The sequence below is a fragment of the Amblyomma americanum genome, chromosome 1, assembly GCF_052857255.1.
Source record: "Amblyomma americanum isolate KBUSLIRL-KWMA chromosome 1, ASM5285725v1, whole genome shotgun sequence".
Taxonomy (NCBI): Eukaryota; Metazoa; Arthropoda; class Arachnida; order Ixodida; family Ixodidae; genus Amblyomma; species Amblyomma americanum.
This window is the reverse complement of record NC_135497.1, coordinates 418018548-418044230: the sequence shown is the minus strand read 5'-3', so window position 1 is coordinate 418044230 and position 25683 is coordinate 418018548. Positions and strand designations below refer to the sequence as shown.

Here is a 25683-nt window from a genome sequence, read left to right as displayed (position 1 = left end):
AATTGAATAACTCTCTGACCATTATGATGTATTGATCGGAAAATTCAGTTTTCCGCCTGATGACACCAAATAAACTAGAGCCGCATTTCAGTAAATGAAGATGCGAGATCTATGAGCCATGGTCTTCGAGATTAGACATAAAGGATGGGCGTGGTATACCTGTCTGAACCCTGCCACGTCGCCAAATCTTGGAGGTTATGTATTAGATTTATGAACACCGCAACACCAATGTACTGCATCACGGCACTGATCTCTCAGCTTGCGCACTATGACCGCGACAGCATGCTGTGAGGCATCTGAGTAGATCTATTATTGAATCCGTCGTTGAGGAAAAAACTATGGCGTGTCTTATTTGAAGATTGTGCACATTATTCGAAAGAGGGTCAACATGATCGATTTGTTTCGAATAATTTTGAGCGTGCACTGTTTGAATCGTTCAGCGAATCGAATGAGATAATATTCGATCTGATATTTGAAAAGTCTGAACACACGCGACCGTTTAATTTACAGTCCAAAAAAAAAGAAATTGTTTCGTCCCCTCTGCAATGCACGTGAAGCTGAGACCAGTCTTAGTCGCAGCTATTTTGTACACAGATGCACTGTGTTATGTCAGAGACGGCAGTCATATTCCTTCAAGACTAAATATAGTATATATGTGAGCAATACTGCAAAAACGCAATAGTGACATGTTGTTGTTCGTCCGATACATCGTAGAATGAAAACGATTTTAATTTAATGCGAAATACTTCACTGCACTTCTGCTATAAAGCTGAATTTCTTTTGTTGTCGTCTTTGGCTCTGCTTAATAAATTCGCACAGTTGGTCAAGTTGTGTGAAGCCTCAAACCTTGCATTACTCTAACAACAGTTCTCCTTCTCATAAAAGGCTCCTTCTACATCATATGTGTATAGCTGTGAGCCACCCCGCCACCGTGGCTCAGTGGCTAGGGCGCTCGGCTGCTGGACCAGAGAACGCAGGTTTGATCCCAGCCACTGCGGCCGCGTTTCGATGCAGGCGAAGATCAAGGTGCCCGTGTACTCTGCGATGTCAACGAGCGACAGAGAACCCAGTTGGCAGAAAGTTTACCCGCAGCCCTGCACTACGCCATCCTTCATAGCCCGTATCTCTTTCAGACGTTAAACCCTTATTCTATTCTTGCTGTGAGCCTGCCGCGGAAAGTATCAACTCCAAACTTAACTATAAAACAACGCAAAATTATATTACTGGTTGCTAGTGGACGAGAAATAAACCCGCAGCTTTACGTAAATATGTCGGCATTATTAATTAACTAGTGCGTAGCCATGGACCAACAAAAGTTGCGTCGGCGACAGCAGACCAAAAGCATGAGCAAGCACTTGTTTGACTGATTATTCGGTCTGTTGATGACGTTGATCTTTTTAGGCCGCTAACGTCTGAAAGTGAAGACAGCAAAGAATCAGACTCTTGGCAAAAAAGTACTCCACACGCTCATCGCCGAATCATTTTCTGTTACAGAAGAGCTTCAATTACTGACAGCCGCCGTGGCATTGTTGGCGTAGCGACAATTGCGGCGAAAGTGATGTATCTGCTGCTAGCGCGTCTCGTTCTTTCCCTACGGACAGTTGCTAAGCGGGAATGAAGTTGGAGGTATAGAAGCAGAGGCACACGGAAGAGCAACGCACGCTGCTTGAGCGTGTCATGGTCGCAGAGCCACTCTCGGCAGCAGTTTCCCCTCAGGCGCACGAGGCGGGCGTTGCGGCACTCAGCCGAAGGGCGCACCCCTTCGTGCGGGCAGAGCGAGACGCAGCCGTAGGTGCCGTTCTGGCACGAGCACTGTGTGCGGCAGTCCAGCTTGAAGGTGGCGCCGTCCTTGTACTGGCCCAGGCCCTCCACCTGGCATGACTGGCCCTGCACCACTGGGAACCCGAGACAGGAGACGGGCAAAGCGTTACCGTGGTCGCAGTATAATTCAAAACCCCCAACTTCACGTCCTTCAAGCTTGATGTTCAGCATGACGCAATATGGGGCCGGAATCAAACGCGGACACTGATGGGGAACCAAATTTCAGTATTTATTCGAAGTCCACGAGCAGTGCGCAACTAGCATGGCTCATGCCTCTACGTAAGGGATCGTGCGAAGTTCGCGTTCACCAAGCGCTTGCGCATCGATGTCGCCTTTCATATTATAGTAATAGCGCATAACAGTGTTCGCGTTTGCATCCATACTGATAGAAAGTATAAAACGAACAAGCGTTTCTTTCTCAGAAGGAGCATTCATTACAGAATGACTGATATCATACAGCTCTGATGCTTTTGTGCTGCCTAAAGGTAAAGCATAAATTACAGAAGCCAACAGTCACTGAAAGCAAAGAGCATAGAGGATGTCTTTTTTTTAGTTTGTTGTTTACATCAATGCATAATAAAAGCAGAAAAAACAACCAAATGCCGCCGGTGGCACCCGAACCCATGAGTTCCGAATCTTGTGTTCGGTGCTCTACAAACCGAGCAACGGCGACAGCGGTCTTGTCTTCTGCCTTCGGAGGTATTTATGTACGTTTAGCTTAACCGAGTCTTGAGAGTGTTCGCTAGCACTAACCTCGTCCATAGCGGCGGACATAGTACTTCCTGTATTACCGCGAGTGCCACGTACCCAAGCAGCACAAGTAATTGGCCCAACATTGGAACTGTATTGGCAAAGTTGGCCCTACAAGGGACCAGGATGGGACCAGTCTGTTGCAATATTGGGCCGATGACCTCTGCTATTTTCGGTAAAAACGCGATAAAGCAGTTATTTAGAAACTTTTGGCTGCTGCATACTACGAAATTCTAGTTAAATATCTATTGGATGCAAGAAAAGAAAACATGTTAAAAGAATACTAACACACATTTTGTCTTGTTTTGCTCCTAATTCATCTCACGCTTTTGTTACTTTTTTCACGCTACCGAGTTGCGTTAACAAACTAACTTTCTGCAACAGCATGCGGCAATATTTTCACTCCAACGACGATGTTTTCAAATTCTTGATTTACAGAAAGCAGCCTTGTTTTAGGGTATCCTTTAAACTCAGAAACTGGTCATCTTTATGCCAATTAAAAACAAATCTCCATCGTCAAAATGAGATCAATATCACTACGGAGGTAAAAAAATAGGCGATGTTCATTTTACTGGGCCTTTGCAATCGCAGAAGTTTGCAAATGGAAGCCTAATTTCAGGAATTTGCCTGGCAATCCTCTGGGCTCTCAATGAAACGCGCTTTCATCTTAAGAATTCTTTCCGGTCATATTATGCCATGACACGCGCCCTGGCACTCACTTTACGTATATTTCTTAGCGAAGCGTACGCACTCTACAGTTTTGCGGTCAACAAGCGATAGAAGAAGCTATTTAATTATCTCAGGAGGTTTGAACTAAGAAGCAACAAATCACATAGCATGCGGCAACCGCAAGCTGCACCGTTGATATGGCTTCTGGTCGCGGCTGTTTTGTAATTTATTTGCTCTTAGCACGAATCTCTTTTAAAATGGTATGCGTTATCGAGACCAAATTGAATGTCGACTGAACAAACTAATTATGTTAAATAATTAATTAATTAATTATGGGCACTGCATACCCTTGCAGGTTCCCACCGAAGCGTTCCTGTCCGGGTAGACGCAGTGCAGCTGCCGGCGGGCGTCACACAGCTGGACGGCGTCGCAGGTGTCCCCCTGCTGGCGAGCGCAGATGCTGCAGCAGTTGCAGCCGTCGCGCACCAGGCTGACGCCGTCCGGACACCGCGCGCCCCCTTCGCCGCCCTCGTGGGGGCCTCCGCTGCTGCAGCGGCACGAGGGACCGCACTGCACGGCACCCTGCACGAGCAAATTCGCACGTCCTCTGGTAAACTTGTAATAAACGTACAAGCACTCTTGGTCATGACCGGAAAAGTAGTGATCTATACTTGTAGCAGCCGCTGCTGGTATAGTCAGCTTTCTTTTTTGCTGCCTAGACATTACTGAAGACGCAAAGTGCAAATCATGCAAAATTAATTACACAGACTTCTAAATTTGGCAGTGCTACAACGCCTCAAATAGGTACGCCGTTCAACCTATATTAAGGCCCATACATGGCGGACTCTCCCAGGCGCTCTTCCGATATGTACTACTAGCGCTGCACGTTATTTCTCCTCCTTAAATGAAAAGGCCTCGTCTATCAATGGAAGTCAAAGCACTTTGGTATACGTTGGCGTCCCGCGAAACGCTGCATCCGTGATTGGTTTGAAGGCGAGCGTATATAATGGAGTGCCTCTAAACAAAATGAAAAATTTTATTAGGTATTTTTAGTTGATTTAGTTGAGCTTTATCACGTACGTATTGTCCGCCATTCTGTTCAGTGCCACTGTATAGACCACAATGAGGTACCACTCACTGCCTTTAAAATGAAAATCTGTAAACGTCAAAATAACGTAAATAAACGCAAATATGTAAAGTATGTTACGATTCTGCTTCATGGCACTTGTTAGCAGATGGCTACTAGAAAGCTAAAATCTCCCGTACATACTTCGCGTTTCATAGTGCATTTTAATCATCAGTAAGCGCAAAAACTTTCGGCGTGAGTCTGCTCGAATCAGTTCCTTAGGAGCGGTTCCAAGGAGGTTATTATTACCAGACAGACCATTGGTGTTTGAAGCCCAAAACGCTGGTTTCATGCTACGTTTGATCGCAGTAAATACGGCCCAGCTGTCCATTCCACAAGATCCGCGTGAAAGCGACCTAAGAAATGTGCGTGTTTCTCAAAGTGCCTGGGGTTTATTGAAGTCATTTGTTTGCACCACGACGTTCCCCAGAACGTCAACACCATTTTCCGGAAAATTCGCACTGTCTCATCTGTGAGTGTCTCCTTCGGAGCTTTTGCTTCAGGAGAAGAGTGTATTTTACAGAAAAGGCTCAGCAAGTTGAGTTGATCCAGTTCACACCAAAGTGGTACTCTTCTCTTGGGAGCAGGAGTTCCGCGTTAGGTTGCACCATCCCTTGGCCTTCAGGTGAAGGGCTGAGTTTCGGCCCGTTAGCGTTAAGCAAGCGACGCAACAAATATGACGACACTCCTTTTCCGCTTGTTTTAGGAGATGTCGGCCTTGGACGCTGAAGTATTTCTTGGCGTTTTGGCGGCTTTTCGGGGAGTAGTTTTGTTTTATTTTATGTGCATACTGCAGACCACAGTTAGGTCCAGGCAGGAAAGGCAGATTCATAAAAACAAAATGACTGCAACAAAGCACAACATTAGATAGACAACAATATAGCAATATAGAAGTAAAATATATATCAGGAAAATACTACATAATACACCTGCATGCAACAGGGCTGAGGAATGTAGGTTAGATTCTTTTGGGATATATAATGTTAGGTTTATGTGTTCCAGTCAATCATGGTGCGTGGAAAAGAGGAAAACTTTTACAAATCGGTCCGGGCAAAATACGAAGTTAATGAGTCTTTTTTAAATTGTCATGTACTACTTGTTAGCATTCGGGAAAGGTTAGAAGGGTCAAGTCGGAGTTTATTGTTAAGTAACGAAAGAAAATCTAAACGAAAATTTCGCCTTCTCTAGAGTCGTTTTCAATACCCTTAGCACGCATGAATTCTGAAGGGGGGTCAGTGGATAAAAATTTTGAATATATGAAAATAACTGCTTTCATTTGTATTCTCTCGAGTTATCTTTATGTGAGACTTTGTTTACGGGTTCCAAATTATGGAAGCATATCCGAGCTTCGGTCTAATTTCAGTATTGTAACTTAAGAGCTAAATGTTAGCGGGGGCTTTTCGAAGATTATGCCTAAAATACCACAGCTTAATAAGTGCGAGTGAACAAATTTTATCTAGATGGGTGTCCCAAGAAATGTTATTAGTAAGTGTTGCGCCTAAGTACTTTACAGACGTCACTTGTGCTGGTGATGATTCAAAATTATATACATACTGTAGTGTTTTTTTTTGTTGATTTTGCGAAGAGAAACAGTTATCTCTGCATTCAAAGTCATGTCGCAACGCTTGCACCAATGTAAAATATTAGTAATGGTATTTTGTAGGCCCCTCTGATCATTTGCATTGTTAACATCGTGAAATAAAACACAGTAATCTGCGTACAATCGAATTTGAACGTCAGGGCAAACTTTAATGTTAATGTCGTCAATATATACAAGAAAGAGCAGTGGCCCCAGGACGCTCCTCTGCGACACAACAGATGAGACTGAAAGACAACCAGACTAGTGCTGATCAAAAGACACAAGTTGTTTACGGTTAGTTAAATAATCATTATCCACGAAACAAAAATGGGCTGAAGGCCAATGGTTTTTAGTTTTGTTAATAGGCTGCGGCGAGGAACTTTCTCAAACTCTGTACTGAAATCTAGAAAAGTCGCGTCAGCCTCACTGTTGTTGCCAAGTAATGCCGCTAATGAATGGATAACTGAAAGTTGTTGAGTTATTGTGGAAACCCCCTTTCGAAAGCCATGCTGGTAGTCTGTCAGAATGTCGTTGCGATCTAAAAATTTCTTAATGCTAGTTGTGATAATATGCTCCGTTAATTTTAAGCAAGATAATCTTAAGGGTATAGGTCGGTAGTTGCTTACCTAAAGGCGGTCGTCTTTTTAAATATAGGCAAAACTCGGGCTGTCCAGCAGTCATCAGGTACCCTCCCGGTTAGCAACGAGGCACGATATTTGATAACCAAGAGTCTTGCCAGTGAATCAGCGTTCCTCCAACGAAACGCGTTTGGGATATCGTCGGGCCCTGGGGATGATGTAGTTTTCAAGTTTAGCAACATGGAAATGGCACCGCCATACGAGTTGAAGTTAACTTCTGATGTGTGTACTGATGTTGTGTTTGGCATATCGCGTGGCTTTGATTGAGAAAATAAGCTATGGAAGTAATTGTTGAAATGCTTATAAAATGGAAGTCTGTTCAGAAACCGTTGTTTTGTCGATTGTTATTTCTGATATAGGCGCTTCTCGGTCGCTAATGTGGCGGCAAAATTTCCTCGGGTCATCTTTTTGTGAAGCTCGGCGGAGTAGTTTTGAAATAATCTTTTTACCGGCGTACACCAAGTGCGAGGCTTTCTCTTAGTTGGTTTATTATGTTCCGTGGCGCGTGTTGCTTTGTTAGCATTTTGATTCGGCGTCTGAGATGGATGATATTTCGCGTCATCCAAGGCGTCGGCTTGCGAACAGTTTGTGTTTTACAGGTATAAAATTATTTATGCAATATTGACACACTTCCTTAAACTGATTCCAGAGTGCGCAGACGTTGGTTCTATCAAATTCAACATTGCAAGTTTCAAGGTGTTCAATAAGAAAGGCGTCATCGGCTTCACATCTTTCTTTATTGGCAAGGGGGTTTATGGGCATGAAAACGCTTACAAGGTAACGATCTGAAACTCCTTGCGCGACCGATACTGTGCAGTCATGGAAGGCCGGGGGAACAAATGCCAGATGCTGCTCATACGAATATCGCGAGTTGGGAGGCGACCCACGTGGCAAAAATGGTGCGTAAACATAATCCGAACACCATATTCACATTTTTCTTGAACCTTGAGCAATGCTGCAGGTGTTCTCAGCCAACGCCACGTTAGTTGAAATCGCCAAATAAGAATGATTTGTTCCTTTTGTATTTTAGCATATGCACTTGTAATTTTTTAGATAATCTTGTGTAACGTTAGGAGGCCTGTAAACCGCATACAAAAAAAGCGATGTCCCCAGCAAGACACAACGCAGAGGCACTCGAGATCAGGTACATCTTCTAGCAAAACAGCCTGTTAATGATCATGGGTACTCCTCCATATATCAAGGGCTCATCTTCATGAAATATCTTGTATCATGGGGGGGGGGGGGGGGGAACAAGGTCATCCGGAATCTCGCTGTGCAGCCACGTTTCTGCTATAATCATAAAGTGAGGGCATGGCGAAGAAGGAGGATTTCTAGTTTCACAAACTTGTTGGTAATGCTAGCTTCGAACGTTAATATTATTATTTGGAGCTGCTTGTTCCTTGTCGCTTCGATTAGGTTGATGTTGGGAAAACCGGTATTTAGAAGCACAAGCATTCTGATAGCTTAAAACTGTGTGGCCTATGATGTTGACTGCGCCTGTGAAGGCGTGTTGGGTCGTTCCTGTTTCTTGCGATAGTTTTTTCGCAAAGTCACCCCATCGCTCTTTTCATCGTCCCAGACACAGGCTTGGCTCTTGATAAAAAGTTTCTCAAATACTAATAGAACCTTTTTTTTTATCGCGGTTCGGCTTGACACTGTTCAGGTTGCTAAAGATGTGGTGGTGTTGTCCTTATACATGATTAAACTATGACGCCACCAGCATTTATTATTATCAGTTTTTGTTGAATCCAAGATGTTTTTGTGACAAATTTTTATCGAATACCTCTCCTAAGGAAATCATCAATAACGCGGCAATTAGGTGGTCAACCATCATATAAATATACAAGACTGAATTTTTTAAATGCTAGCAACGTAGGAATGTTCTCAACTGTGAAGTGTCAGAGCACTAAATGGAGCTGCCGAGTCGGAGCATTTCAAATAAAATAACATGAAGAGCTTTTTTTTTTCGAACGAAGCCAATCCAACTAAACAGAAACTCGAAAGGCGCGAAAGTTTCATACTTGCAAAAACCTAGCGCTATCCAAGCTGTTATGTTATATGCTTTATGTTAGACTATTTGGTCAATATCAGCATGTGAACTTTGGAGTTGGCTGTTTTCCGACGTGAAAGTCAGGATTTGGACAAGTTTTTTTTCAAAAAGCTTTATTCGTGGAGCTGTAATTCAACCTCCGCTCATAGAAATAATGCTTAAAATTGATCATGTTTTGAATTCAGCGGAAAAAATAGTTATATTATTCATCACGCGCAAACAGGAGAACTCCTGCGCTTCACCACCACAAGCAAGTAAATTTCAGTGACAATTATCGGTTTCTCGATTGGACTTGATTGAAAAAAAAAATCGAGGCATACTTAAGCTCCACCTTTAAGGGTATGACGTGATAGCGTTAATAGCTTCCGACAGCGAGCACTTCATCTCATTAGCATATTACGCGCTGTCGTGCTCTACTAATGTTACCAGATCACATAACACACCATTGACACGAGACATATGCATACAGCCCTTCGCGCACACTCAGCCGTCACCGACGTGCACTTTGCTACTCGCTTCATTAATCACCACCCCCTTAAATAGGTCAGCTCTAATCATACATATAATGATTAGAATGCAGTCATAAGCTACCACATTATGTGAAAGACCATACGATATCCATATAAAACCCTGCTTGAACCAAGCCGTACGAACGTGCTTGCGTGGCTAAGGGTAGCATGTCTGACTCGCTACAAACGCCAGGAGTTTGATTCCCCTCGAATTTCCCCAATTTTCTTTTCCGCGCAATCCATTTGCTTTATAAACTTACTTGTTGTAATGAAGTTTCAGTGATAATGCGGCCGGTAATTACGTATTTATTGCATAGCTTTAATCAGTTTTCAATCCCCTGCTTTGAGCCGCCGCGGTGGCTCACTGGTTATGGTGCTCAGCTGCTGACCCGAAAGACGAGGGTTCGATCCTGGTCGCGGAGGTCGAATTTCGATGCAGGCGAAATGTACTGTGCGATGTCAGTGCACGTTAAAGAACACCAGATGGCGAAATTATCCGGAGCCTTCCACTACGGCGTCCCTCATAGCCTGAGTCGCTTTGGGAGGTTAAAACCCCATAAACCTTACATCACTTCCCTCGTGTGACGTCAAACATTTTTGACCAATCCGGTTTTTCGCGACTCAACGACGGACGCCGCCGGCGGGATGCCGCATTTTCCGCTGAACAGGAGCCTTAAAGCTGCCACTTTAAAACTCTTCATACATTCATGACACCTGTCTTGTAGATCACGCTGTAGCTGCTAAGTACTGCCATTATTTTAATATTTTCCGGGCATATACGAAAGAGAATACGGTAGAAAACGCGCAATAAAGATTTTTTTTCTCAGTACTTGTGCTATCGGGGTTTTATTCCACGTGCTCTAATCCTCAGTTCAACTTGTCAGGAAGTATTTTTGGCAGTTAGAAATATTGCCTTTATTCGCATCTCTGTTTGCCAACGAGAAAGCATACTAGTTACAACACCAAGGCAACTCTGACAGCGCTGCTGTCTATTAATTATTGCTCAACGCAACGATTTTTTTTACGTTCCCATATTACCAAGAGCACAGCGCACGAGAACATTTATAGAGAGCGCTGATCATGGCCATCCTCACCGCCATCGCAAAAGGATTTTCCGCACCGATGGCCGCTTTTTAAATGCAGGCGAAATGTAAAGAATTACTGAGTGCTGGAACTTGAGCACATGTTATAGAATCCGAGTTACCCGAAATTATTAAGGGAGCGATGCACTACAGGGGGCTCCAAAGCACACTGGTTTTGGTTGTGCATACAATCAATCAATCAATCAATCAATCAATCAATCAATCAATCAATCAATCAATCAATCAATCAATCAATCAATCAACCAATCAATCAATCAAACAATCTTGTGCGCACGTGTAACAGCTCACTTTGAGTGTCTTGTTCAGATACGTAGCAAGAGTTACTTTACTACGAGGAGCCATTTCTTGAATATTTCAACTGTCACGAGTATGCGCTGACGCGATCATGACAGCGTTGATATGCTTACTACCATCAATCAATCAATCAATCAATTTTATTTCTGCCTCAAAAAAGTGACAGAGGAGCTGCAGAAAAAGCTTATAAAATCTTCAAAATTTTAAGCACCGTTTGTTTTGTAATTTCCCTAACTGCTTTTATGTTCCATATTTGTGGGACATTAAGAGAAACAGTCCAAAGGGTGTTCTCCAACCGGCAGCCGCGTCCTTTTGCGCAAGTAGGCGGTCGTAGTGGAACGAGAGAAAAACTTGTTTTCATCAGACACAGGTTCGAGGGAAAAAAATGCATGTTTGAAAAACAAATGAAAAAATATCAGCACTCTGCGCAGCAGAACTGCGTCTTCTTTCGCATCGCACTTGGTCGTGACGCATGTCGGCGGGGAGCAGGCGACTTGATGTTTTCTCTGCCCGCTGCCGTTTCGAGCCCGTTTTCTTTCGGTTTAAGGCTTTTAGGATCCGTGTGGGTTTCGATAAGAGTAGAATTTTTTCCAAGCCTCTATTTAGAGCCGTTTCCAAAACGTATGAATAAAGGAACGCGAATACTAAAGTTTGCTTACAGAGCAAACAGTTCTCTGGAAACGCCATTCCCGCGCCGCTACGTCTGATGTGTCGTTGCGCAAAATCGACGGCAGAGGCGAAAAGCAGCGCGAGCAGCGTGTAACTCAACGTGTGCGCTACAACACCGAATTGCGTCTGCCTGCCTACGCTGTCCGCCCACAGCGGTTGGGAGTGCAAAATAGTGTCTTGTGTGTAATCCTCAAGGCGTGATTTCAAGGCTTCGTTTGGTCGTCGCGCTGTAACACCATCACATGGACCGAATAGTTCGCAAGAAAGTTTTTGGTGTGTAAACACGCACACCCATAATTTTCAGCCTTTTCTAGATACAATCAAGTGCCGAGATTACCCTGGAGTGCTGCAAGAAAAAAAAATAACAGAGGAAAGTCTGGCTGGCCAAGTAAACGATCAAGTAGTCCAATGTTCGTGAAGATCGCCTGACTGCGGCTAAATTTTGCAGCAATAACAGATACCGACAGAATAAGAAAGAAAGAGGCAGGTCGTAAAACTAAACTAAACGTTGATGTTATTTTCCCGCTCATAAAGTACGAAAAAAATCACAATTCGCTGTACACAATGGCAACTTGCGAGCAATACGCACAGTATTAACTGTGACAACAGCTTTCTATTGCAGGTAATGCGCATTGCGGCGTGGGTGTCCCTGCCTCCAAGCGGAGCTCTTCATATGGCTCGAGTTCCTGTGACACCTCGCTTTGCCTTGGGCAGCCGTTCACCTCACGTCCAGGGCGACCGGGACGACCCGCTTCAGTCCGTCTTATATACCTTGATCTGCGCTTGTGGTTCAACATAAACTAGAGAATCTGAGTCCGCGTGTATACGTTTCCACATAAAGCCGCAACTACTTGACGGCCGAAGCGAAAGAAACAAAAAGCACCCCCTTCCCCCAACTTCGACCGGGCCGTAAGCTGAGTACTTCCTCGATATGGCGCGAATAAACCGTGTTAGCGCATTCCCCCAGGGCCACGCGATGAGCCTGCAGCGTGCGGCTATGTACAGGCTCCTCTTCCTACCTGCTTCATGACTGGAGCTCGCGCAGCCATCTGCTTTGGCACCACCGCCGAAGCTGCTAGCCGAAGTGGCAGTATAAATGACGCCGCGCATGCGACTGACAGCGCCGCCCAGTGGTGGCAGCAAAAGCGAGCGGCGTGTCTTTCAGTCGCGCTGCTCCGCACGAGAAGTGGCTGCAGGCGTTGCGAGGAGGGCGGCGCATGCACGAATAGGAATTCGATTAGGACGCCGCACCGGCGAGCGGTGCCCGCTGGCTCTTCCGGGGCTGCGCGCCGCGGCTATAATGCGCTGCGGGCGAGCGCGTCCGTAGCCTCGCGGCGTGGCTGGCGTTGCCTGTGAATGTCCGGATGAAAATAAAACCACTACAACTGATTCCGACAATACGGCCAATTTCGCTGACGCAACCCGTATTGGCGTCACTGGCGAGGGCCACTAATTTCGAGGCGTTTGATGCTGCTATACTGTTCCCTGCATTTCCAGTGCTGTTCCTGCCGCATATAGTACGGTCAATGTTGGTCGAGGAACGGATGCTCCTACTTATGCACACATGCACGCACGAACATACACATACTGAGAGAGTCAAACGCGCGCCTTAAGTACGATGCCAAGAAAAGGCTATTCACAAGCAGCGCTTGCAGGCATCGTGCACTGAATTTATAGGATTAGCACAGGGCGCTCCCACTCGGCATGGCCACTGACCGTCCATTGTGGGGAGGATCCGCTCTTCGCCACGCGTTTCCATTGTGACTCGTGCGCACATGAGGTCGTATTACGGAAGGATCAAATCACAAACATGTAAAAAACGAATCAATTAGCTCCGTTCCCGTTGGTCGGCCGTGGCCGGTGGCTATAATGCTTTTCTGCGTCATGGACGGCTGCTGTTTACATCACGGATGCGGCAGAAGTGATGACGCTGCCCGTCTCATTATGGTGGCGCAAACTGATTGTTTTTTTTTTTGTGACCGCCTCGAGACGATACGACTGTGGCGGTTGCACCGCCGCGAGCAACGGCGAAGGATGGCTGACGAAGACGCGTTTGGCTTGCCCTACGAGCTGTTTCGGCGTCAGTTTCGACCCCTGAAAGAGATAAGGCAAGAAAAGCAACAACCGGACGTGGAACCAGCTGCTTTCGTGCAGGTCGCCCTGTTCACGTTTGAACCCGGTAAGCGCATCCCTGCGATAGCAAAAGTTACCAACCAGCAAATTTGATAGCAAAACTTCCTAAGCTGCTTGTTTTGTTTTCTACTTTTCACCTTGAACACAGTGTTTTCGCAAAATAAAGCGTTGCCTATTTTATTCCCCTGCGCTTTTTCTTGAGTCTTTCTCCAAATATTACCAGACGGCCCTTTTGCCGCGCAAGTATAGGTACTTCCGGGCGCTACTGCGCTATAATTGGCTGATCCCTCTTTGCGTCAAGCGGCGACGCTTCATCGTTTCGTCATTTTCACATCGCTGTCACAAACTTGTGATCCGATATTTGATCGTTGCGTTATACGGCCCCTCGATGACGTTCTCCATCACAGGCGAAGATAAATCCTCTCGTCGAAATGTCAGTTACCGGTCTGAGGTTCCCTCAAAACTCTTATTTTCATTTGTGATGTGAAGGATTTCATCTTCCCTACCTCTCTCTGCCGTGAAAGTTGTATGTAAATTAATGGATTCAACGCAGATATCATTTACCCCCCCAGAAACTCTCATGCAGAGCTATCGCTGCTTAGATTAGGTTAAATTAGCAAGAACGAGAAGGCCTGGTAACTGTCTCACTCTGACGCACCTGGACCAGAACTCTGAAACATTGAGCAGCAGGCGCAATACTTAGTGTGTTGCAGTATGAGGGCTTTCTTCGCGTGTAGAAGCCCTTGGAGCCGTGCGTCTCGATTGGGCACTTGAGACGAAAAGCTAATGCAAAAAAAAATTAAATACAGGCAAGGCCGCCAGCGACGGTTCACGCGGCCAAACCATGTTGACGGTACTACTATTACCAACGAGTGTCTCTGAGGTTTGGCTACACGACTACCCATGTATACAGTCAGCAATCACAAAGTCTATATTAGTCTAGGCTTAATCATGAACGTTGCGAGTGTTAATCGAGTGACGAGAAGATATACCCAGATTTAAACTAAACATTTTCAATAAATGCTGCTCAACGAACGGCACGAGAGCCAGAAAAGCCGAACAATTAATGTTTTTCATGCAAAAAACTCATTTGGTGGTTACGATGCTCGCTGATGCGAATTTTCAGTGCAGGTTTTTGAGTTATTTTGACCTAGTGATGTATTGAGATAAATGATTTGAGAGAGACATGCATATATGTACAGTTATTGACCACACTTTTCATTTTCTCCACATACTATTCTTTTGAGTGGCGCTCCTTTCCAGTCTACCGCTCGAAGCGCGCGTCGCCCCACTGTTGTTCCCCTCCTCGGATGGCGCGTTCTACAGCAGCCGCCACAGATGGGTGTGACACTATCCTCTATTCTCGCCATGCGTACACTCCTTCTACGGTAACCCTCCTCCTGCTTCCACGCCAACCGCACTCCAATTTGTGGCAACCACCTTCCTGCGCTCGCTCTGCAGATTACGCCGATAACAGCGACGACGAGCCCAAGGACCTTGCGTTTCACAGCGGCCCTGTGTGTGTATGGTTCTCAGTATCCATTCCACATCAACCCCAGCGTTTTCTTGTTGGCGAAGTATTGAACAGTGCTTGAGCAGCAGGGGACATGTTGGCTGTCCAATAGGTTCTCTACGCTCATGTTACCCAAGTGCACCTGGGAGTTAGGGGGGTGGGGGGGGGGGGGTAAGGGGGGAGGGGGCGTTGTTGTTTGTGATACGACTGTCAACTGTCATTGTAAATTTTTCGGCATCGGGAAAGTGAGTTTTAAAATTCCCACATGTTTTATTTTTTTACCTCCTCCAACATAGATTTTGGGTTTCCGGACCGTCAGTTAGGATTATCACTTCCTCAGGATCATTGCGCTATCTTTTCCCCTATGTTATCTGCATTTCCTAGGCACTCATGGAAACAAAAATTTAGCTTAGAAATATCCACAGTGTGAAAGAACGAGCACAGTTCCGGGGTACTGAATGCCAGCGCAAACAGCGCACGTGAGATGCGATAGAATAATAAACCGGTAGTGACCAATCAAACAATACAACACCTGTTTCAAATGCCAAACTGACTATTTTCTTTATTCGGAGCAGGCAAGCCCGACAACCACATCTTTCACAGATAAATGCCGCACGAATTCGCGTTTCCGCCGAACCACTTGTTCTGCGTTCTCGTGTGGTGTGACTTGTAGTACTTTCAGACGCCGCGATGCAAGGAAGTAAGAAAAATAAAATACAAGCGGCGTTTGCAATAAGACTCGTGTAGCCTTATCAGGTTTCCAGGATCTCTTTCTCGTTGCTCCTGCAGGCTAGAAGGCGTTTATACTGAAGGCAACGCATTCTTAATTCCAGCCCGAAAAACCCTTTTGGGGCGGAAGTCCGAGGGGCGGCGAAGGCGGATGGGCCCATTCGGGCGCGTAAATAAAACATTCGAGGGCCCCAGAGGCGTGACAAAGCCAGCCCCAGCCCAACTGGAGGAGCGGGCTCACAACAGGCGGCGGCCGGCTCCGTAAAGGCAGGAAGGACGGCGACAGCGAGGAGACAGAGGAGGAAGCTCGTTCAACTCATTGCCGGCGAGGAGTCTGCAATGCACGTGGCTTTCGCCCGGCTTCTGAGCCACGCGCGCCGCGGCGGGCGGCAGAGCTTTGTTGGCAATTAATGGCGATTTTCGCGGGATGGTCGAGGGCGAGAAGGTGGCGACACGGCGCGCAACGCTTGACGAACATCGCGGCCTCTACGGAAGGGAGAAAGGGTAGAAAAAAGGCGCTGATGGAAGGGCGGAGAAGCAGAGAGAAGATGAGGAGAAAGGATGGCAAAAGGCGAAGGAAGCGTCTGGAAAGATCGACCGGAAGGATGGAAAGAATGAGGGCGATAAGAACCTGCTTCCGGTGTCTAGCGTGTCGCCCTCTCTTTTTGCTCTCTCGCTAATTTTTTCCCTCCTTCCGCCGCGGCAGGAAGGAGGAAACGGAAGCGGAAGGAGTAAGGGAAAGGCGGCTGCCAGAGCACTCGCCTGTGCGCCAACCGCCACCCTTCTCCTCTCGCTTCCTAGCGACAGCCCTGAATCGCTTCTGGGTAACTTGCCTGTGCATTCGCGCATACAGTATCTATACTCGTATATACGGTTCTGTGGGCAGTGGTGTGACGCGTATGGTGTCTTTTCCCCCCTTGGAGATCCCTATTCCTTCCTCCCTTTTTCTACCTGTCCTACCGTTTACGGACAGTCGTGCAAAAAAACGGCGCGTCATATACTATTCGAGCGACAGGACTCCCACGTCCTTCAGGCTCGCTTTCTTTTTTTATTTTCTGTCGGCGGTCTCAAAACACATGAATATGAATTAGAGATTGTGGTCTCATTTGTCAGGCTGCTGGTTATGACCAAGAAACTCTTATGCAAATCTCTGTATCCTTCCTGCTTGATATGAGTAAGTGAAACCGCATATCAGGCGCTGTGACACTGGACAATCTAGTTTGTTTCTCGCTTTATCGATCCTGTTGTCTGACATTGTTTTTCCAAGATGGGCGCCTTGCATCTTCAACGTGATGTCTGGCAAGGTCGGTTCACAGGCAGCAACCGGTCCGTGGACACTCCAGAGAAGTGCGCTTGAACCCTCTGTTTCTCTCCCGCTTTTTTAAAATTTTATTGTCAAGAAATAATTTCCATTGCGCCCTCTCGTGTGCCGGCCGATTTAAGTCACGTGGCCGACTTAAATGTTGCGTGAGAAGATAAGACTTCGGGAGAAGACGAGTTCTGCTTCAAACGACGACCGCCACAGACGTGGGGCAAAAGAACACGTGTATGTGACGCATGCATAATAAAGTGCAATATTACAAACAGATGCAGAACAAAGGCCAGCTTTAATGCAACACAAAAAATTTATTGGAGAATACACAACAGGTTGTTCTGGAAATATGCGTTGCCTGGCATGCGATTCTGATTGCGCTTAGAAAGCGTGGTTGGGTATCCCGTGCATGGGAGCATTGCATGGGCAGCCTGCACAGGGCAGCCCGTGACAGATATCCGCGTGCACGCTCGCATGCAAGGACACGAGATGACTACAAGTGCAAGTGTGCCTTTCTCGGGAATCTTGGTTCTATTTTTTGTTTCGGCAAAGTTGTGCGAGGCGCAAGGCACAGATTATGTGGATGGGGTGGCAACGCGATCGCGTGGCGTGGCACCCCCTTGCGAGCTGCCTGTGCGAGCTGTCTGCCTGCCCCCTCCTGCCCGTCGCACCTGGATGAACGGACGCCCTATGGCATAGCGACAGCTTCAGCCCTCTCAGAACGTACTGCCATAGCAGGGCCACATCTCCGCTGTTGTACGTTCCGCCGTCGAGATGAATCCAGTAAGTGAAATGACTTTGGAGCCCACCTAAAGTTTCTTTAGGTTACCCTACTTCCTTTCGATTTTAGCTCGAGAAGCGCTTGCCACACTAGTGTCAGCGCCGAGCCGCATCTCATTAGTACTCGTCTCCTTTCGCTCTACTGTGCACTTTTCGACCCATGCAAAGTTTAACAAGGACTCCGGGAACAGACTTGGCTTCAACCGGTTTGAACATTATGCGAACGTTGAAAGAAGCACTCTTCGTTTAACTCTTTATTTTCCTCTTGGGAAATGATGGACGAAGTTAACAGTGGAAGAATACGGGAGGCGCGGGGGGCCAGCAAATCATTCCCCTCTACGCGAACCAGTCTAGCGTGCCTTGCGCTTTGCGTTCCGACCTGCCCGCATGTCGTGTTTCGAAGAGTTATACATCTCGTGCACGACTACTATTGTGCCTTCATTCTAACTTGAGCGAGGGCGAGCGAAGGGGCGTAAGAGGAGAGAGGAAGAGAGAGAAGAGGCAGGAAAAGTAACTCGTCAATGCAGATAGGTCGGCCAGAATGGGGCAAGGGCGTCAGGCGAGCATCGTCGGCACGCTTGCCTCCCAAAGTCCGCGCAGCTGTCCTCGTCGTCGTGCTTCCGCCGCTGCTGGCCCAATGGGCCGCAAACGAGCGATTGGCGAGACCCGCATCCATCAAGTCGTGCCGCACTGCAGTCGATTTTCCACGCAATGACCTCTCTGTGTCTTCTCCCTCCTCTCTCCCTCTCTCGAGCTCCTCGTCGTTGCAGCAGTGCGTTTTGTTTCGCGCGAGGACCTGCCATCCTCTTCTTTTTTTCTTTCTTTGTGTCATGCGCGTTTGCTTTCCGCCGTGTACGCTTTTTGCGTGCGGGCGGACATTTACCTCTTTATATATATATATATTGTGAGGCAGAAGAACGCACCAGCAAATTCACCTTTTTACTTCAGGTAGGCCGAAGCCGCAGCTACCGACTAGTCACAGCTTAGCAACACTTCGTCTTCTTCGCACGACCCGATGACCGATGATGATTACGCTGAGATGAAGATGAAGGTCACTCACAGTGCTTACAACATTCCCCCTCCCGAACGAAAGCGACCATCCTGGTCGCAAATTAAATCTTAAGGTCGGCGGTTAAAGGGTTTCAAGCGCGACACGTGCACAATCTCGGTGCCGCGACACCGACGATCGCGAACAGGCGATGCAGGTGTGATGAGATAGTTTACAGGGGAAGTTTGTTCCAGAACCGTGTACGGGCCAATAAAACGGCTCAGAAACTTTTCACACAGGCCGGGGATGCGAGTAGGTGTCCAGAGTAGCACTTCGTCTCCAGGGCGGAAAGACACTGAGCGATGAGTCGCATCATACGTGCTTTTCCTGGAAGCTTGAGTGGCTTCAGTTTGAAGGCGGGCACGATCACGGCAGTGGGCGATACGAGACACGAACTGTTCGTGGGAAGGCGCGGCAGAAGGAGTAGAAGCTGTGAAGAAAGATGCTTCGAGGGAGAAGGTAGGATGGCGGGCATAAACAAGAAAAAACGGAGAGTAGGTGGTGGTTCGTTGAACGGCAGTGTTGTAGGCGAAGGTTACAAAGGGGAGTAAAGAGTCCCAGTTGTTGTGCTGAGGGTGAATGTAGGTGGATAGCATATCAGAAAGGGTGCGATGAAAGCGTTCTGTGAGGCCATTGGTCTGAGGGTGATAAGGAGATGTAGTTTTATGCACCGTGCCTGAAGCATGAAGCACTGCGGCGAGGACGGTGGAGAGGAACGACTTGCCACGATCGCTAAGGAGGAGGCGAGGGGCGCCGTGGCGAAGAAGTATGGTGTGGAGGAAGAAGTTGGCGATTTCGGAAGCGGAGCCGGAAGGAAGTGCTGCGGTTTCAGCGTATCGGGTGAGGTGGTCAACGGCAGTAACGACCCAGCGGTTGCCAGCTGGAGTCAAGGGCAGGGGTCCATACAAGTCGATTCCGACGACTTCGAAAGGTGTGGAAGGACATGGGAGAGGTTGCAAGAGACCGGCAGGAGGCGACGTAGACCGCTTGCGTCGTTGACAAGGGATGCAAGACGCTACGTATTTTAATACTGAGGTTGAAAGGCCAGGCCAGAAGAAACGACGTTTGATGCGGTCATAGGTTTTGTGGTACCCAAGGTGACCTGCGGTGGGGTCGTCGTGGAAGGCTTGTAGAACTTGAGGACGCAGGGAAGAAGGAATTACGGGAACCCATGTGTGGCCCAGTGGGCTGTAGTTGTGCCAAAATAATGTGCCATCCTGTAACTTGAAATTTTTGAGCCGACGACGGAGACGGGCATTTGGAGGTCTAAGAACACCGCTGAGACTATCAATCAGCTTTTGACAGTAAGGGTCAGCACTCTGGTGGTGAGCAAGATTGCAGTGTATATCTGGCATGGGAGCAATAGAGGCGGCGCTCAAAGACTGCATAACTGTAGGGTTTAAATGGCTTGACTCCGTTGGGACAGGAGAGGAATGCGAGGACATGGGTTGCGACGGCAAAGCAATAGGGCAACGAGAGAGAGCGTCGGCGTCCTTGTGCTTCTTGCCCGATTTGTAAGTGACAGTAAAGTCGTACTCTTGAAGGCGGAGGATCCACCGCCCGAGACGACCGGACAGATTTTTCAAAGTGGATAACCAGCATAGGGCGTGGTGGTCAGTGACGACTGTGAAGTGACGGCCGTACAGGTATGGACGAAACTTCTGAACAGCCCAGACGACGGCGAGACATTCTTGTTCGGTAATAGTGTAGTTTTGTTCCGCAGAAGTCAGAGTTCGGCTCGCATAGGCAACAACATTTTCTGTAGAGGTGTTTTGGCGTTGCAGAAGGACAGCGCCAATGCCATGGCTACTGGCGTCGGTGTGCAAAATTGTCGGTGCTTTATCATCAAAATGGCAGAGGACGGGACCCGAAGTCAGAGCACGCTTCAGAGTTTCAAATGCTTCTTCGCAAGCAGGAGACCAGATGAAAGGCGTGTCGTTGTGAAGAAGCGCATGTAAAGGTGAGGCAATAGAGGCGAAATTGCGGATGAATCTGCGGAAGTATGATGCCAAGCCGAGGAAACTGCGGAGATCTTTGACCCGAGTTGGACGGGGAAAGTGCAGCGCAGCAGCGATTTTTTCAGGGTCAGGCTTAATTCCTTCGCTGCTTACGAGATGGCCAAGAACTTTAATGGATTTTGATGCAAAACGGCATTTCTTCGTGTTTAGCTGTAGGCCAGCGCTGGAAAGTGCTGTCAAAACTTCATCGAGACGAGTAAGGTGATCAGGAAATGACGAAGAAAAAAATGACGATGTCATCTAAGTAACAGAGACATGTTTTCCATTTGAGGCCGCGGAGAACTGTGTCAATCATACGCTCGAATGTAGCAGGAGCGTTGCAGAGTCCAAAAGGCATTACATTGAATTCGTATAAACCGTCCGGTGTTGCAAAGGCGGTCTTCTCTTTATCATCTTCATTCATGGGGATCTGCCAGTAGCCTGATCTTAAGTCAAGGCTGGAGAAAAATTGGGCACCTTGCAAACAATCGAGGGCGTCGTCAATTCGAGGGAGGGGATACACATCCTTACGAGTTATTCTGTTTAGAGCACGGTAATCTACACAAAAACGAACCGAACCGTCTTTTTTTTGCACTAGCACAACAGGCGATGACCAGGAACTAGACGATGGGCGTATGATGTTGCGTGCAAGCATGTCAGCAACATTTTCCTGAATAACTTTGCGCTCGGTTGGAGAAACACGATAAGGCCGGCGTCTAACTATGCTTGATCCGTCGGTGAGTATGCGATGCGTTGCTGCAGCGGTTTGACCCAGTGTGCCGGAATTGACGTCGAACGAGTCTGCGTGCTTGTTCAATACAGCGAGCAATGCGTCTGTCTGGTCTGTTGTCAGGTCGGTGCTGATCGTGTGGCGAAGTGCTGCACTGAGCGAGGCAGGGGATGAATCAGAGCGATCGGAGGTGGAAATGGGAAGAAGTGTGACAGGCTGGGCGGAAGCAATTGATGCAACAGTAGAGTCGCGTCGCAGAAGAATGGGCTCTGATGTGGTGTTGAATGCGGCGAGAAGAGAAGAACCGCTGGAGAAGCGAAGAAGGGACACGATGATGATAATACCTCTTGACAGGAGACGAGGGCTGGGTGTAATCAGGACGTCGCCATCGGTGACGGCGTCAGAAGTCACAGATAGAATATCTTCGTTGCCCGGATAGAGGACGGGATCGGCAAGCATAACTACACGGGAAGAAAGTGGTTCTCTATCGGCAAGAATGTTGCATTCAGTGACTTCAATAGTGGGAGGGGAACACGTAATGACTGCTGAGGCGTTTTGGAGGAAATCCCAGCCGAAGATGAGTTGATGGACACAGGAGGATAGGACAGCAAACTCAATGAAGTGCAAGATGCCATCAATGGTGACTCGGGCTGTACACGCTCCACAAGGGTTAATATTCTGTCCATTTGCAGCACGTAAAGGAGGACCGGTATAAGGTGTGCGCACTTTTCGCAGTTTTAAACACAAGTCAAGTTTCATAATAGAAATAGCGGCGCCGGTATCAATTAAAGCTTCCAGTTCATGTCCCTCAAGGAATACAGTCAACATGTTTGATGGGAGCAGAGGAGGAATTGGAGCGACGACAGGCGGTGCAGTTTTACCTCCGGAAACTGCACAGGTTAGTTTTCCGTTTGGCGGGCAGAAGCTGAAGATGGAGGGCGAAGGGGCGACGAAGTCCGGCGAAAGGGTGACGGGGAGCGACGACGCGATGGCCGTGCTGTCCTAGACCGGTCAGGAGAAGTCGACGGGGAGGAAGAGGGACGGAGGTCATTATCGGTGTAGTACTGGCGAGGAGGAAGCTGGTAGGCGTCGTCACGTCGAACGTACCCATAGCTCGCACGCTCATCTCGCAGTCGTCGGCGACAAACGCGTGTTACATGGCCGCGGATTCCGCAGTAGAAACATACTGGACGAGGTGGGAGAGGCCGCCAATTACCATACACCGGTGGTCGCGGGGACAGGGCGGCGAGGCTGGGTGGGACGGGCGCGTGATGGACAGGAGGACAAGGAGGAGGAGCCGCAGTGACTTCAGCATACGTCGGAACGTAGGGAGGGGCTGGTGGTTCTGTAGCCATGGGACGATTGAGTGAAGTAAGCTCCTCCTTGATAATGCCACGCAACCCAGTAGATTGAGCAGGTGGGCGTGAGAAGGCAGGAACCGACGAAATATCATTGTGGAGCTCTTCCCGTATTATAGATCGTATGATGGTGCGCAGATCAGTTTCGGGAATTTGGCTCGGATCCCAGGTGTTGTTGAGGCGGCGCGACTGTAGATAGTCAAGTCGCTGGCAAGTGGCACGAATGTCTGCCACCGTGACGGGATTTTGGGCAGCTAGAGCTGCGTAGGCAAAAGAGCCAATTCCTTTTAAAATATGTCCGACACGTTCAGCCTCGACCATGCCATTGTTAACTCGCCGGCAAAGGGCGAGTACGTCCTCAATGTATGATGTGTATGTCTCTCCTGGAAGCTGCACACGGGTCTCTAGCTTCTTTTGAAAAGAGGTCGGACCAGCACCAACAGTTCCAAATATCTGGCGGATCTGTGTCGTGAATTGAGGCCAGTCAGGAATGGCGTCCTCATGGTTGAGGAACCACGTCTTAGCCACGTCACTCAGGTAGAATGAGACGTTGAGTAGCTTCATAGAAGCGTCCCAACCGTTAAAAGCGCTCACCCGATCGTACTGCTGTAGCCAGTCTTCGACGTCGTCACCGCGGAGACCGGCGAAAACCGGAGGGTCGCGCTGACGTGAGGTAACTGACCAAGTTGGGTGGGTCAAATGGTGCTGAGCAAGTGCACCTTGGGACGTCAGTGGTGCAGAGGTGGCATGGGCAGCCGTGGGATGCCCATCGGTAGCTACAGGCGCCGGAACGGTGAGAGCAGGGGGATGTGACTGCGCCATGGCGGATGATGTGCCGCCAAGAACACGACCGGAACGGAGCTCCAGGGGGTGCCGCGTTGAGGACGCTGGGATCAGGAGTCACCTCCACCACTTGTGAGGCAGAAGAACGCACCAGCAAATTCACCTTTTTACTTCAGGTAGGCCGAAGCCGCAGCTACCGACTAGTCACAGCTTAGCAACACTTCGTCTTCTTCGCACGACCCGATGACCGATGATGATTACGCTGAGATGAAGATGAAGGTCACTCACAGTGCTTACAACATATATATCCGTACCTGGTGAAAGCGGGGGGGGGGGGGGGGGGGGGGGAGGGAGGCTAGCGCCATTGCGCGAAGAGCAAGTTTGCGCCGCCTGGCGGAATGAAACGGTCGTTAGCGTGCCGCGCACATGCTCCCTTCGTGAACAAGCCTGAGATATGGCTGCAGCGGCGGCGGCGGGCCGCCGCCCGCACACATATCGTGTTCGACTGCGGCCGATTCGACCGGCCGCTGCCGCAGGGCCGTAATTAGCGGCGCGCCGATATAGAGTTGGAGATTTATGACGTGCAAGCGGCGACGTGCGGCACACTGTAAGCGGGTGGGCCACTTTTATCTTTGACCTGAGTCCGAGTGATAGATACGCTTGTCTACCGATGATGAAATGAATAAACCGGATAATTACTGTTCACCGAGCGGACGGCAGCGGAAAACTACACGCGCCTACAGTTTGCCTGGGATTGCCTGCCTCGGGGACTCTCGAAAGCTTTGAGATGTGTTCTTTTTGCCATCGTCCCAAGACAAACTATCGATGCCTCAAAATAAAGCCCGCTTGAATTCTTTTGACGCGAATAGAGTTTCTTTCTAACTGGGGTCGGTAGGAGGTGGTGCTCTATAAAAAAAATCTACAGCAATGGATCTTTTGCCTGATTATTCTGCAGTCATAGTGGGAGCTAAGTGCTAAGTACTCATAATTCTCCCATCAGCACCTAATGACGCAAATTTTGCTTGACTCCTGATAAAGGAAAAGTAAACTGCTTTAATGATAGGTCCTTGCACAAGTAGTAAATAAATCTAATAAACCTACTTTTATGCAAGCTTTTAAGCCCAATGACACTTCGCTCCGCGTTCATTAGCGTGAAATGCATTTATTAAAAAGCGAAAAAAGGAGGCAAGTGCGAAATTTGTAATCATTTCCTTAAAATTTTTAGGGTGTTTTGACATTTTTTATACAGCCAATGTCTCAAAATTGCATCAGGTATATTGTGTAACATATGAGACATATGAGGCGTATGTGTAGGCATGGATAGGAACAATTACTGATGATTCATAACCAGGAAATAGGTAAACTGCCCAGAGCTCTTTTATACCTGCATATTTTATACAATTTATACTTCGACGGAACTTATTGCTACTATGCTGTTGAAGGTTGGGTCCAGCCGCCGCAGTGTCGCAGCGGTTATGATGCACGGCTGCTGACCCGAAAGACGCAGGTTCAGTCCCGGTCGCGGCTGTCGCATTTCGATAGAGATGAACAGGAGGCGAGAAACTGCAGGAAAGATGGCACGAATAGCGAAAGAAATGAAGGTCCATTTTGGAGGAAGAAATAATCAGAAATTTATGAGTTTCGTTTTTATTTGAGCTCATGAACCGCAAGTAGACATGACATAGCCTGAATGAGAAAAATAAAAATTAAATCGTCCTGATTATATCCACCAAAAGCGGCTTCGTAGAGGATATAAGGGAGAGGACTGACTTCAGGGTCATGATGTTTTGGAATCGCCTATAATCGAAAAGACAGCGAAGGAGATTGGTTAGAAGTAGAAAAAAAGAGTTTGCACTGAGGGAAGTATGAGGTAGTTTAGTTTACTACTTATGTACAGATGTTTAGTTATAACGAAAGAACTCGATCATACCTTTGTGACTGCTAGCAATAGCTATACCAAAAGTCTTCATCTAAAATAGGAAGTAGGCTTGCCAGGGGGCGAATAATTTTAATAGAGTTTTAAAAGCATTTAGTTCTGCGGGCGCATTAGTAGCCATGAAAGTATCGCGCAGGAAGGATGTCATAGCAGATT

General features: G+C 47.8%; 1 protein-coding gene across 1 annotated transcript in view; it reads right to left on the bottom strand.

The window, feature by feature from the left end:
- Ccn (cellular communication network factor protein Ccn) overlaps positions 1-25683 on the bottom strand; it is a 348489-nt gene that overhangs the window by 19575 nt on the left and 303231 nt on the right. Inside the window, exons 4-5 of the mRNA XM_077636042.1 lie at positions 3588-3822; positions 1662-1895 (exon numbers count right to left, since the gene is read on the bottom strand). Of these exons, the coding sequence (XP_077492168.1) occupies positions 1662-1895; positions 3588-3822 (469 nt within the window). The remainder of the gene's footprint in view (positions 1-1661; positions 1896-3587; positions 3823-25683) is intronic.